At 38.1% G+C, this 12056-nt stretch overlaps 1 protein-coding gene across 2 annotated transcripts; it reads left to right on the forward strand.

The window, feature by feature from the left end:
• The first annotated feature begins 2395 nt into the window (after positions 1 to 2395).
• On the forward strand, positions 2396 to 10836 carry LOC109032638 (WD repeat domain-containing protein 83). Of its 2 annotated transcripts, none has more exons than XM_019044876.2 (3): positions 2396 to 2916; positions 3649 to 3794; positions 9430 to 10836. In XM_019044876.2, exons 1-3 carry the CDS (start codon positions 2755 to 2757, stop codon positions 10358 to 10360), a joined length of 1239 nt encoding a protein of 412 aa, XP_018900421.2. In that variant the 5' UTR covers positions 2396 to 2754; the 3' UTR covers positions 10361 to 10836. The 2 variants fall into 2 exon arrangements, with proteins under 2 accessions (XP_018900421.2, XP_018900429.2); XM_019044884.2 differs by having other exon boundaries at positions 2406 to 2558.
• Positions 10837 to 12056: the final 1220 nt, after the last annotated feature.

The following is a 12056-nucleotide window of genomic DNA, read 5'->3' on the forward strand; positions in this document are numbered from 1 at the left end:
ACGTACATAATAACAAACATTCTTGAATATTTCAATATAAATATACTAATTTATTAATTTTTAATTAAAAATCAGTCGGCTTAAGCTCACGAAAAAAAAACAAACAATACTATTTGTGATATCGCCACCTTCCGACCAATGTATCACAAGCGCCACGTGACGTCTCAAAATTTCCGCCGCCATTTTATTTTTTCACAGAGAAATTGCTCAACGAAGCTGTCCGAAAATTTCGCTGAATGTTCTTAGTTTCGCCGATAAAATTCAGAGGAATTTTCAATCAGATCCAACCAACAATTTCTCTGTAAAAAATTTAACTGGCGGCGGAAATTTTGAAACCTCGTACGGCGCTTGTAATACTTCGGTCGGGAGGTGACGATAATATATGACGAGCCAACATCTTACTCATTGAACTTCGATAAGTTTGGCAACCCCGCGAAGGAAATTACATGCGTTAAGTAACCCCTCTTTGGTCACATTGACTCAATCCTCTCCTCGAGGACGCATCCCCTGTCTCCCTCTAACTCGCGGCCTCTTCCATCGATCATCTTTCTCCCACAATTTCTCCCTCGCCCTTTCCTCCTCTCCCGGCGGCCACTGGCTGTCTACATTCCTTCAAGCCCACCTCTTTTCATTTACATCCCTTTTCTTTTAGTCTCACGGGTCGCGGCGAATCGGTGACTTGCACTCGCCGAGGTACAAATAACGAGAGAGGCTCCGAAGCCGCAACCGTGGTCATGCTCCGCAGAGAGTGTGTATTCTCAACGTCTTTCGTTTCAACACTGCGCCGGATTTAGAATTTATGGGCCCCTCCGGCAAAGTAGCGGGGGACGCCCGCTCCACTTTGTGCAGGGGACCCTTGCCTCTGAAATTTTGAAATTTCATCCCGACTGGAATATGTCCAGAAATATTAGTAATGCAGCTGAAGAGCAGTGGCGTGGCGTGCTTTGAGATATATCGATTGATCGGCCGTTTAAACCAATGGAAAAGTGTCGATAAACAGGGTGTTCGCAGCGAACACGTTAATAATCGATTATTAACCACAGCTTCAAATGGGGAAATATCGATAGATCGCAAAGCACGCTACGCCACTGCTTAAAAGAGAGGAAGAGTAAGCAGTGAAAAGCGGTTGTCGCTTCAAGTACATCTGAGGATTTCTTAGGGGCCAAAGCCAAAGGGACTGAAGTAATGGGACTAAATTAAAAAGGAGAATGTTCAGTTACAAATAAGTCAATTTTTTTTGGAGGGGGGGGGGGTCCGGTTATGAGTAGTCTTGAGCTTAACCAGCCGTATGTTATTTTCTCCTGATAAATGATATCTCCATTTATTGATGGGTGCATGAGTTGTTTCGAAAATTTTAGGGAATTTTCATATAATCGCAATAAAAAATTAGAGGATGGTTTGCAACCGTTCCTGACTGAGTAAATGAATTGGTAAAATGAAATGTTGCGATGCAATTGTGCTCCTTTGATTCTAACCCCCTCATATTAAAGAATTGACACTATAGCTATTTATCATTTAAGCACGAAGTTAGCGAAATCAATCACTTTATTCCTCTCTGCCTAATTATCTCTACTCGTAATCAAAATTTTAGAGGGAACTCTAATGAACACTATGTTCAGTGAATTTCTTTCTGATTTTCATTTATTATTTAAAAGTCGACTTAGAATTTAAAGTGGTTTTATTCAATTTAATATTTCGAAAAATAAAATAAAATACACCTGAGAATTTGAGGTTTTTTTCTTTATTTTAGCAATCGGTATCCAAGGAGGGAAACTTTTGAAATAGGGTACTCTATATCATATTTTATGTATATATTTTTATATTGAAATGTCATTTATAGTTATCAAAATTTTCTCACGCAAAAAAACTCATTCCTCTCAAAAAATAATGTCATAGAATTATTCCGCGATAACACAGCATACACACCACGTGGGGAAAATCAAAAATATTCGGCTTCAAAAATCACACTGGATAACAGCACCAGTCCGTGTCACTTGGTTTCTCATTAGTTTTTGTTTGTTTTGTTATTTATTTATTTGTGGGGATCGTAGGAGTATTTGTTCAACAATCGACTACTGAAACACACCTTTTACAACGCTTCCGATCATTCGTTGGAGCTGGGCGAACCTTGTTTCTCCAGCTTCACTGATTAAAACCATTCACCCTGGGTTGCGGACCTAGAGTGGCCCACGCGCAAATTCAAAATCTCCCGCCGAAATTCAAAATTTCCCGGCTAACATGCGCGCGAAGGGCGTTACCGCCGCGTCGCTCTACACCCCCTCCCAGCTCGCTCTCCCCCTCCCGCAACCCTATTTCTGGCATCTGCCATTTTTTCCGTCGCGGCCGCTTCTAGCCGGCTTGGAGGGGAAACCCTGCGTGCGTGAGTGCAGGCGTTTGTGTGAGTGCGACAAGTGGCGCCAATCCGACCATCTCTCTCGCACACTCCTTTGTTTAGATCCGTCGCCAGGCGAAGCGAGTTTCGAGGTTGGCCGCCTCCATCATTTCCATGTCGGTTCCCTTGTCCTGTTCCCGGATTTCGTGATCATTTCCAAACTAACGTGAGTGTCTTATTTTCTTTAACGATTTAATATTTATCCCCGATCGTTTTCGACTCATCCATGTGACCAGAGAGAATCGCCGAAAATTCCTCGCCTCAGACCTTGCAGAACGTGAACTTGAACGTAAGTTAGCGTCTCCACGCCTCGCGGCCCATGTGCTCCTTCCTTTGTCCGATTTCGGCCGGCGTAACGTGGTATGTTCAGTTGGAATGAAGTTCTTTTGGAATTCCTGAACTCTTTTTGGCCAGGTATATCCGCTGAAGGTTTCCTCTTGGTTTTTCAGTTTTTTGATCAATTTCGTAGTAATGCGTGTTCCCATCACACCCTCGAGGATTTGAAGTCTGGCCACGATGCGCCGGTAACTGACCATCCTCACATTCTTCTTCTCATCACTTTCTCTTTATGTGTTCACTTTAGTTTGTTGCATTATTTCAAGTCTCATATTGCTTGTTCAGGCCGGTTAAGCGGCATTATAACATGCCAAGCCGAAATTGACTTAGAAATTTTTGAGGTTAGGAACACCCACTGATTGTGAGAGCGGTCTGATCAGTTGAAGTCCGGCTTTTTGCTCTAGTTAGGATTAGATATGTTTCCCTAAGTAGTTAACCGACCAGTGTGGAGAGATTTTGTTGAGTGAAGTTATCTATGAAGATTCTGTAGATGCCTTGATGTCATTTAGGCCCTAAGTAATGCCGTGTGCCTCCCATCTGCTCTCCTATCCTTTGTCCCTCTCAAATTCATCCTATCACGTTATTTGATTTCTGCTTTTCTTGAAGCATGCATGGTGCTCCGGAAGACTCATTACGCAGTAGTCTGCTGTAGTAGAACAGTCGCTTCTTTTGAGCTGTTTGTTATGCCGCATGATTGCGCCTTTCTCTTGAATAGCACCTAACCTGATGTAACCTTAGCCGCCGAACTCCAGAAGCAACAAAGTAGTTGTCCGTGTATATTAATTTTATGAGAATGATAATTATATCTGTCAGAATATTTCTGTGTCCTTTGTCGTCAAACATCTTGCCTCAATTTATACATTTAGTTTCTGTAGAATATTCGTTTGACGGAATGCTAATTGTGTGTCTCTTTGTTACAGATCTCGCATGACACCGACATTCATCGTTATGGTCATTTGAGTACCCACTGCAGAGGATGTCACCCCCTTGGTAAAGGCCGGCTTTTCGCGTACTTGGTAAACGTTGGCTCGTCTCTCTCATTAAATGCTGGCTTGTTACCTAATCGGTAAGTATTGTCTTGTCTTACGTTTACAGTAGCAATTCGCGAAATGCTAAAATCCTTTGGTTCAATGTCCCATGTAAATTATCTCCCTTTAAGCCTTTCACAGCCAGTAAGCAGCTAACCAATGGTGTGCATAATTGATTCTCTCATAGCACAGGGTTTCTGAGTAGGCCGTAATGTACCCCATTTTTTTCCTGCATTTCCATGTCTTAGCATGTAGTCACACTCTGAAAAGTTGATCCACTTTGTTTGATCAAAGAATTGGTATGTGCGAAAATGTCTGATGTCCAATACAGTATTTTATAATTTGAGTGGACGATTTTGTTGTAACTTAAAGACGCCATATGGTTCAAGATGCCAGGAATATAGTACAATTATTAATAATTCCCTAAGTTTAATCCAATGTCTTCCAAAGAGATCAATCTCATTCATCAGTGTCGTGGTGCCAAAGAAATGCCACCGCAATTATGAAACCCTGTATTGGGTAACAGACATTTTCGCATAAGTTGGATTAATTTGTGTGATGAATTTTAGTATTATTACGAAAATTCTTGGAACCGGGGAAAGAAAAGAATAGACCAATTGATGGCCTAGTGCTAAACCACATTTTTCCTTTGCAGTGTTTCAACAGCTCTGCATCTGAGCATTCCCATTTTTTGAAGGATAGAAATCCAACGTTGTAGCGTATCATTTATACAGAATATTCACTAACAGAAAAGGGAATTCCAGGAAGTTTTACAGGAGGTTGTAAATGGACCTATGTGATTTTGCACTTTGACCATCAAAGTATCACATCAGGAAATGGTACCTTTCCTAAAACATGTTTGTGCTAACCAATAGACCGTCTGATGACAGTAGCATTCAGGTTGATGTGACATTTGTCCATTCTCTTTTTCCACAGTTCTAATACTCAAACAGTTCTCGTACTTATATTTGGTATTAAGAAATGCCTTGTGTCTACGATCGTTTTGTTAATTTTTCAAAAGTAGTCTAATTTATTCTTAAGTTGTCGATCGTAAGGTTTTGCTTTTCAAGCAGCATATTTCTAAATTATTTTTAGAATGCTCAAATGTTTGCAAGGAAATATGAGCATTATTTTCTTGCAAAATCCATTTTCTATCAGGGAAATTTGGCAGCATTCATATGTTCATTCAGTAAATTGTCCTTAGCCTACCAGAGTAGCAGTCCTCGTGGATTTTAGAAGAGCTTTAATGGCTGAACTTAAGTAGGACTAAGTTGATCAGGAACATGAAAAAGTTTTATAATGCTTTCAAAACTACCCTATGGATACCACAAGGTGACAGTAAGAAATGAGACATAAATTATCAAATGAAATGCAAGTTACGCTTAGAGCACCACAGGGAAGTAGACTGTAGCCATTGCTTTTTACTTTCTCGCTCCCATAGGGTAGAGAGGAAGTATTGTTCTTATGTATAGTAATGATTTGAAGGAGGTGGTGACAGAATGTAAGTTAAGTTTACTTGGAGTATGTTGTCCAATTAGGTCCTGCAATTTTTGGTTTGCTTTTGAGACAGAGAATGCACCACTGGTTTTCCTGTGCGTGTAAGTGTATTTACCAATTAGCCAGAAACTGTAGTTCCAAATTGCGAAGTGATTTCCATTGGCTGAGCTAGTAATAGGGAGAGAAAACGGGAATCTAACAGATCAGATTTTTTATTGGAGGCAGGGATTTGAAAATGGGTCGTGGAGATTAAAATAGCCAATGAGGTAATTGAAACAGTTCTAGAGATAAAATATTTAGCAGTGTGATCTTTAGGAAACATATGGCTTAAAATTGAAGAAGCCCCAAGGGAAAGTAACGAGGGCATTTAGGGGCAAAATCCGCATGTTTTGGAGTATGGAAGACTTCCTATATGGGGAAGAGTTGCTCTGCACTCTCATGTCAGAACCATTCAGTATTTTCAAGGAATCTGTATTCGATCAAAGATCCAAGTGGCAATGACATCTTCATCTGTCAACTTCCGTGTATCATCACCAATTGGCGCTCATCGCTTACTCTTCTTCCGGATTCAACCGCCGCAATTTAAATCAGATCTGTGAACTTGGTTGGGTGGTAACTCCACACCACCGTTGGCGTATTAATATCCAGCCAGCGGGTGTGTAGTTCCTCCTCATCTTAGTTTCTTTTCATCTATATCTCCACAGACTGCAGCGAAGATGGACCATTATTTCTGCATCAAATCTTGATGGAAAGACACTGCTTTCAAGGTTTTCGCCCCTCTCTTATTTAGCCTCTAAGTCTATAATTTTAAGAAATGAATACTTAGACTTGGGCAAGATCAATGCCGAACAACAGTAGAACACAAATTGTATTTCATTATTATTCTCATTAACTAAGGCTCATTCAAATAGTCTAATTAAAAGATTGTATTAATTTTACATTTCGACAATTGTAGTAAAATAATTAGCATACAAGCAGTTCATATATTTTTGGGTGCAACCATTAAAATTTATGAACAGTAAATCTGTAGCTATGCCAATGGTCAAAGCAGACAAATGTGTTTCTCAATGGCAACATTTCTGAATCTCTGACTTAGTTTCATTTCCTCTGTGGAAAATCAACCCATAAAGTCCTTCAAAATTTTCTGTGATTAATTTTAAATGTCTTTGCAACGCTGCCATCAGTAGCCATCAATATATTAAATAATGTAAAGTGAAGTAATATCTGTTATAAAGTGATGTCAGAGGAGCAAAACAGAGTTCTCTCCTATAGTGGATTTCTTGAAAATCCTGTCTTGAATGTTCGATAAGAATCAGGTTACAATTTGCTCACTTTTTGCTCGTTCATAATTACCGAGATCGCTTGAAGCTAGGTAGTGTTAATTCCCCCTCTTCGTTTAATTTTATATTTAATTTAGTTGTAAGAAACTTTTGTATTAATTTGTTCGGCTCTAATATTTTTGATTATGCTCATCAAAGAAGTTGTAAAAGCGTCAATATATATCCTGAGCTGGCACTTTCACTAGTAGCAAACATTTCCAGAGAGTAACTGAATTTTTACCGTATCGCATTAATATTTTTCTTCACAGGAGAATGTCTACGCGAAGAAAGAAGTTTAGGTGTAATTTTACCAGTTGTAAGCAGAGAGCAATTAAATTCATGGATGCAGACGATTCATGGCATCCCATTTTTAAAATCTGTGTTTCTAAATTTCAACAACCCCTTCTCAACAAAGTGATCGCCTTTTTTTTATCATTTTCTCTTTTATTCTTAATCCATCAATTATCACAATTTTGAAAGATAGGTTTCAGTGTAAGCCGACTCTCCTATTTTTCTCACTTCTCAGGAAAGGAGGTTTCTGTATCCCTGATGTTTACTTTCTTAGGTGAAGTTTACATTTTCAGCCAGGTTTCGAAACAACACTTGCTGGATCATCAAGGTGCCGCAAGAAATTGTGATGTGGTTTGGTAACTCCACCACCGTTGGCTTTTATTTTTTGCCTGCGGTGTCGGAGTTCCCGCCCTGCATTACTTTGTTCTAATAACGCATCCAAAGCTAGAAGCAGCCCTCCGGACATCGTGCAATATCCCAACAAATTCAAACTCTTCAGTAGTTTTAACACTTGTATTTATCGGTATCCTGCTAGGTGTCTTATTTTTTGGTATTTTTAAGGACTAATATTTCTGTAATTTAGGTGCATTACTTAATTGTTCAGCTAATTCATAAGTAGCAATATTTGGTGAATTGAGTTCTTGTGAAGACAGATAGCACTCTAAATTATTATATCCTGCTAGGTATTGGTTTTCGTAGTATTCTGTGGGACCAATGTTTCCTCAAATTAGCTTTTATTGTTCAATGGTTCAGCCATTATGTAGATAGCAATATGGTGAATTGAGCTCGTCTGAACAAAGGTTAAGGCATGTTCAATGTTAGAAGATTAATGTTGATAGTGAAACCACCACACCATGTATTTTGTTGGCGGTGTTTAAAAACCTCCACTCCCATTTTATATTTTTGAAGAAGTGCAAAACAGTATCATTCTTTGAAATTTTCACAGAATTTTCTTCACAGAGAATAAAAATCACAGAAGTTTTCAAGAATTGACGTTGAGAATTTTTCCATATAGAAAATAACATACTACAGGAGGTCTGCAATGTCTCAAACCAAGATACGTGGTCTGGTAGTTTCACTGTCAATATCTGTCGTTATTGCATGTATAATGAAAGAAATTCATGACCATGGTATGCTGTAACAAAATTTTTGATTGTTAATCTTCCCCTAAGTTACTTTTTTCATAATTCCTTGCATTAATTTATCGTAAATTACTTAGGAAATAATATTGCATGTCACTCATTTTTCTACAAGTTCTGATTATGAAATTTGAATAGTAGGTCGTCTCGTCACAAGATTTCATTTATCTCTGGCAAGGCATTGCACAAGGTTACCTTGGTAACCAAAAAAATCCCTGAAGTAGGGGCTCGGAGCTTTCTAACAGTCCTGTAGACTTTCAAAAATCAAAATCTGAGATATTACATACTGGCCAAATGTTCAGACTTGTTTGAAGAGAATTTTGCAGCTTGTGTTAGTAAAAGCCTCACCCATGCAGCCAGATTTTAAAATTTCTTATCAAATTTTGGTGCTATCCAAAATATTAAAGTCATTTGTTATTATGCTGGGAGCTATTTTGACTGAAAACTTCCATCCGAAGTTATTGCAAGACTTAGGATCAGTTTTCTAATATATGTAAAATAAAGTAGACAGCGATTGAATCTCTTATGTGGAAGGTTGTACATTCATCGATATTTTCAAGGTGGAATTAAACGTTGATGTAGTCAAATCAATACATCATCTTTGAAAGTTGTGCGTGATTTAAAGAATTGAATGCTGAGCATTTTCCTTCTTTTTTGAAATGTTACTAGAAATATCAATGCCATGGTCTTGGATTTTACCTTGAAGTGAAGTATTTACAGTCAGAAGGGCCCTAAACATTGTCAAGTTCAACCTCTCTACCTTTAAACTGCATCAAAATGTATTAAGATACCTCAAAATATACTTCATTTTGATGGCTGAAGTGTCTCCGTTCGCGACGTTGCAGACTTCTCGTCATACTTTACTTTTTTCTTCAGGAAACTAGTCAGCATAATTACTTGAAAACTGCCTTCATTTTTTTAATTTGTTAGCAGAATTTACTGTATGAATTTCAAGCTATGAAGATGGCTTGTTTCTCTTTGAAAAATTTAAGTAAAAAGGAAAATTTAGAAACGCTATAACAGAGATATGTGATTTCGTATTTCGGCCATCATTATGTGTCATAGGGGAAATAGGTATAATGAATGTCTGTTTGTACTGTGAAAGTTTTTTTTTTATACATCTGCAAAGTTTCCTAGAGAGTTGACTTTCCAGTTGCAAAATTTTCCTTGAATTTATTGACGAACTATACCCAAACATTTGGCATCACTGTAATGTCATACTTAAATCCTGGTTTTTTCTAAGACATGTAATTTACTGGGAAGCTAAATATGTGTAATTTAAGGGATTTTCTTAGGTTTTGCTAGTTAATACGTTTTTCATAAGCTACGAGCTCAAAGGCAGCGCTCTTCAGCTGCTTTATGCATCTTAAATTTAAGTGTCTCAAAATATTCGTTTACTTTTATTCTTGTTTGATGCTTTGTCGCAGATCCTGGCTCTGGCGATTGAAGATGGATTACTCTCTTCTTCAAAAAATAGATTGCAAGCAAGGAGCTATTCGAGCTGTCAGGTTTAATGTCGATGGAGAGTACTGCCTAACTTGTGGCTCAGACAAGAAAATCAAACTTTGGAATCCTCATCGAGGGGTTCATTTGAAAACTTACAGTGGCCACGGAAACGATGTTCTGGATGTCTGTGGGTCATGTGACAGTGATCGAATCATTTCTGCAGGGGCAGACAAGTCAGTAATTTTGTGGGATGTCGCCACCGGTCAGCCGATTCGGAGATTCAGAGGGCACACAGGGCGTGTCCATTGTGTCAGTTTCAATGAGGAGTCGACGATGGCCTGCTCAGGCTCACTAGATAACAGCGTCATATTGTGGGATATTAAATCAAACCGGTATGATCCTGTTCAGGTTCTAAAAGAAGCCAAAGACTGCATCACTAAAGTAGTTGTGACGGACCATGAAATTATCACAGCTTCTCTTGACTGCAGAATCCGTCGGTATGACATCCGGATGTGTCAGATTTTCTGCGACTTTGTCGGTGAGCCAATTACAAGCGCAACTCTGACACGAGATAGTCAATGTTATCTTATTAGTTGTACAGACTCTGTTATCCGTTTGTTAGAGAAAGACTCGGGCGAGCTATTATCGGAGTATCAAGGACACAGCACTAAAGATTTTTCTATTGAGAGCTGTCTTGACCAATCGGACACCTATGTATTATCCGGTTCTACTGATGGCAATGTTTACTGTTGGGACTTGGTCAGTAGTGCAGTTAAAACTAAATACAACCACGGTCAAAGTCTTGTGGTCAGCTCAATAATTTGTCACCCTACAAAATCACAGTTTCTCTCAGCTGCAGGTCAGACCATCTCTCTTTGGGGCGAGAAAGGTTCAGAAGACTCCGGAGATTGATGTATTGAGAAGGGATTCTGAAGTAAACAGTTTATTTATTTTGTAAAAATTTCAGATATTTTGCATTTACAATGAAGTTAAATCACTAAAAACTCCAAGCAATGATAGTAATTGGGTTTTTTAGGAGAGCTGGAATGTAACCATTTCTCTTTGTGAAGTACACTGATTGCAGACTGCTCTGCTGCACAGTGCCAGGTGTCAAGTAAGGACCTAAGTCACCGTAGTCACTGTCGTGCCGTTCACAAACTTAAATTCCATTAATTAATACTATAATACTACTCAATTCCCTTTACTGGTTCAGTTTTTTTGTCACTTACTGCAATAGATTTCATGAGTCATAATATTATGCACACAATATCCCTGACTTTGTATTTTCTAGTCAAAAAACACCTTTTTTATGATGAATTTCTTTGACAATTACATCAACATTTGTATTTTTCTCACAGTAAATCTGCAATTTTGTGCACAAACCTAAATGGGCTTTCCTCTTTTTTCGTTTTGAACCACTTCTCTCCCGATCTGACAAGAGTTTAGCAGAAAGGAGGCTACTGACATTGTCGAGAAACTTTGTATCTGTATTGCTCTGAGCTTATTGGCTTGTCTACGTTTTCCTGTTAACAAATTAAAATTGAGAAAAAGTATCTAGTTGGTGACAAATGAAGTCATCTTTCTCTCCAATCTTCTGGTGGGATCAAACTTTTTATGTTCATTTTCAACTCGATGTTCATCATCACCTTTCTGCTAAATTTAGTCCTATACAGAATTTTTCCCGACATTATAAGTGACAGAGAAGACTAGAACTTCCAAGACAACCCCAGTATTGCTGCATTACATGGATAGAATTAACGGGAATCAGCTTTACAACATCAGATGTTGCGTAATTTCCTTGTTTAAGTTTTTGAACAAAAAAGAAATCATTCTGAACTGAAACTTGGTGAGTCTATTCTTAACAAGCCAAGGGAAATATACAAAATGTTGTCCAGTACTATTTCGTTTAATTCTCTGTTTAAAAAATAAGTAAATAAAACTTTAATGGAAATAAGACAACAAGAAATGCAGTGAAGCTCATTCCCGATAAATTTATCCACATTATTATATCCAGTCTCTTGAAAGTAAAATCAATACCATTGTTGGCAACGCAAGAAATTTCGCAAGAGAACAGGAACCGTTTGTCCTGAAAGAATAGCACCTGAATAGGCATCTTTCAATTCCTAAAATTGTTGTTCCTCAGATAAAGGAACACAACTGATTTTAAGGTTGCAAGTTCAACTCAAAAAATTTATTTTTTTACGAGAGTATGACTGTTATTTTTGTCCAAAATTTTGCTGGGTGATTTTGGCATGTCAGTGAAAGTTTCTGTAATGAAAGAGCTAAAGCTTTCTAATAAATTTACTATTTATAAGTAAGAATTTTGCAACTTTGAAAAGAAGTTACGTCCCTTGATCAGGGAAATAACGATATGTGACTGTAATTTTAGGAATTCCACTTCAAAAAGAGATAACTAGATTGCTTGTTTCTTGGCAAAAATGATATTAAGCCCATGACAATGGTTGAAGTGGTATTATTCGTTACGCAATGATAGGTTCCTGCAACATGACCATTGAATAAAGCATCGATCTGCTGGCAATGAATACTTTTTTACTACAATGGTAGCATTGACTGTTGACAGGAAAGTGAAAAACTCCTGGAATACTGT

The sequence above is a fragment of the Bemisia tabaci genome, chromosome 5, assembly GCF_918797505.1.
Source record: "Bemisia tabaci chromosome 5, PGI_BMITA_v3".
NCBI lineage: Eukaryota > Metazoa > Arthropoda > Insecta > Hemiptera > Aleyrodidae > Bemisia > Bemisia tabaci.

Coding starts and splice junctions, on each gene's coding strand:
- LOC109032638 (XM_019044876.2), top strand. CDS start 2,755: ATGTTCAGTTGGAATGAAGTTCTTTTGGAATTCCTGAACTCTTTTTGG. Junction 2,917..3,648: donor AGTCTGGCCACGATGCGCCG/GTAACTGACCAT, acceptor TCTTTGTTACAG/ATCTCGCATGACACCGACAT. Junction 3,795..9,429: donor GCTGGCTTGTTACCTAATCG/GTAAGTATTGTC, acceptor GCTTTGTCGCAG/ATCCTGGCTCTGGCGATTGA.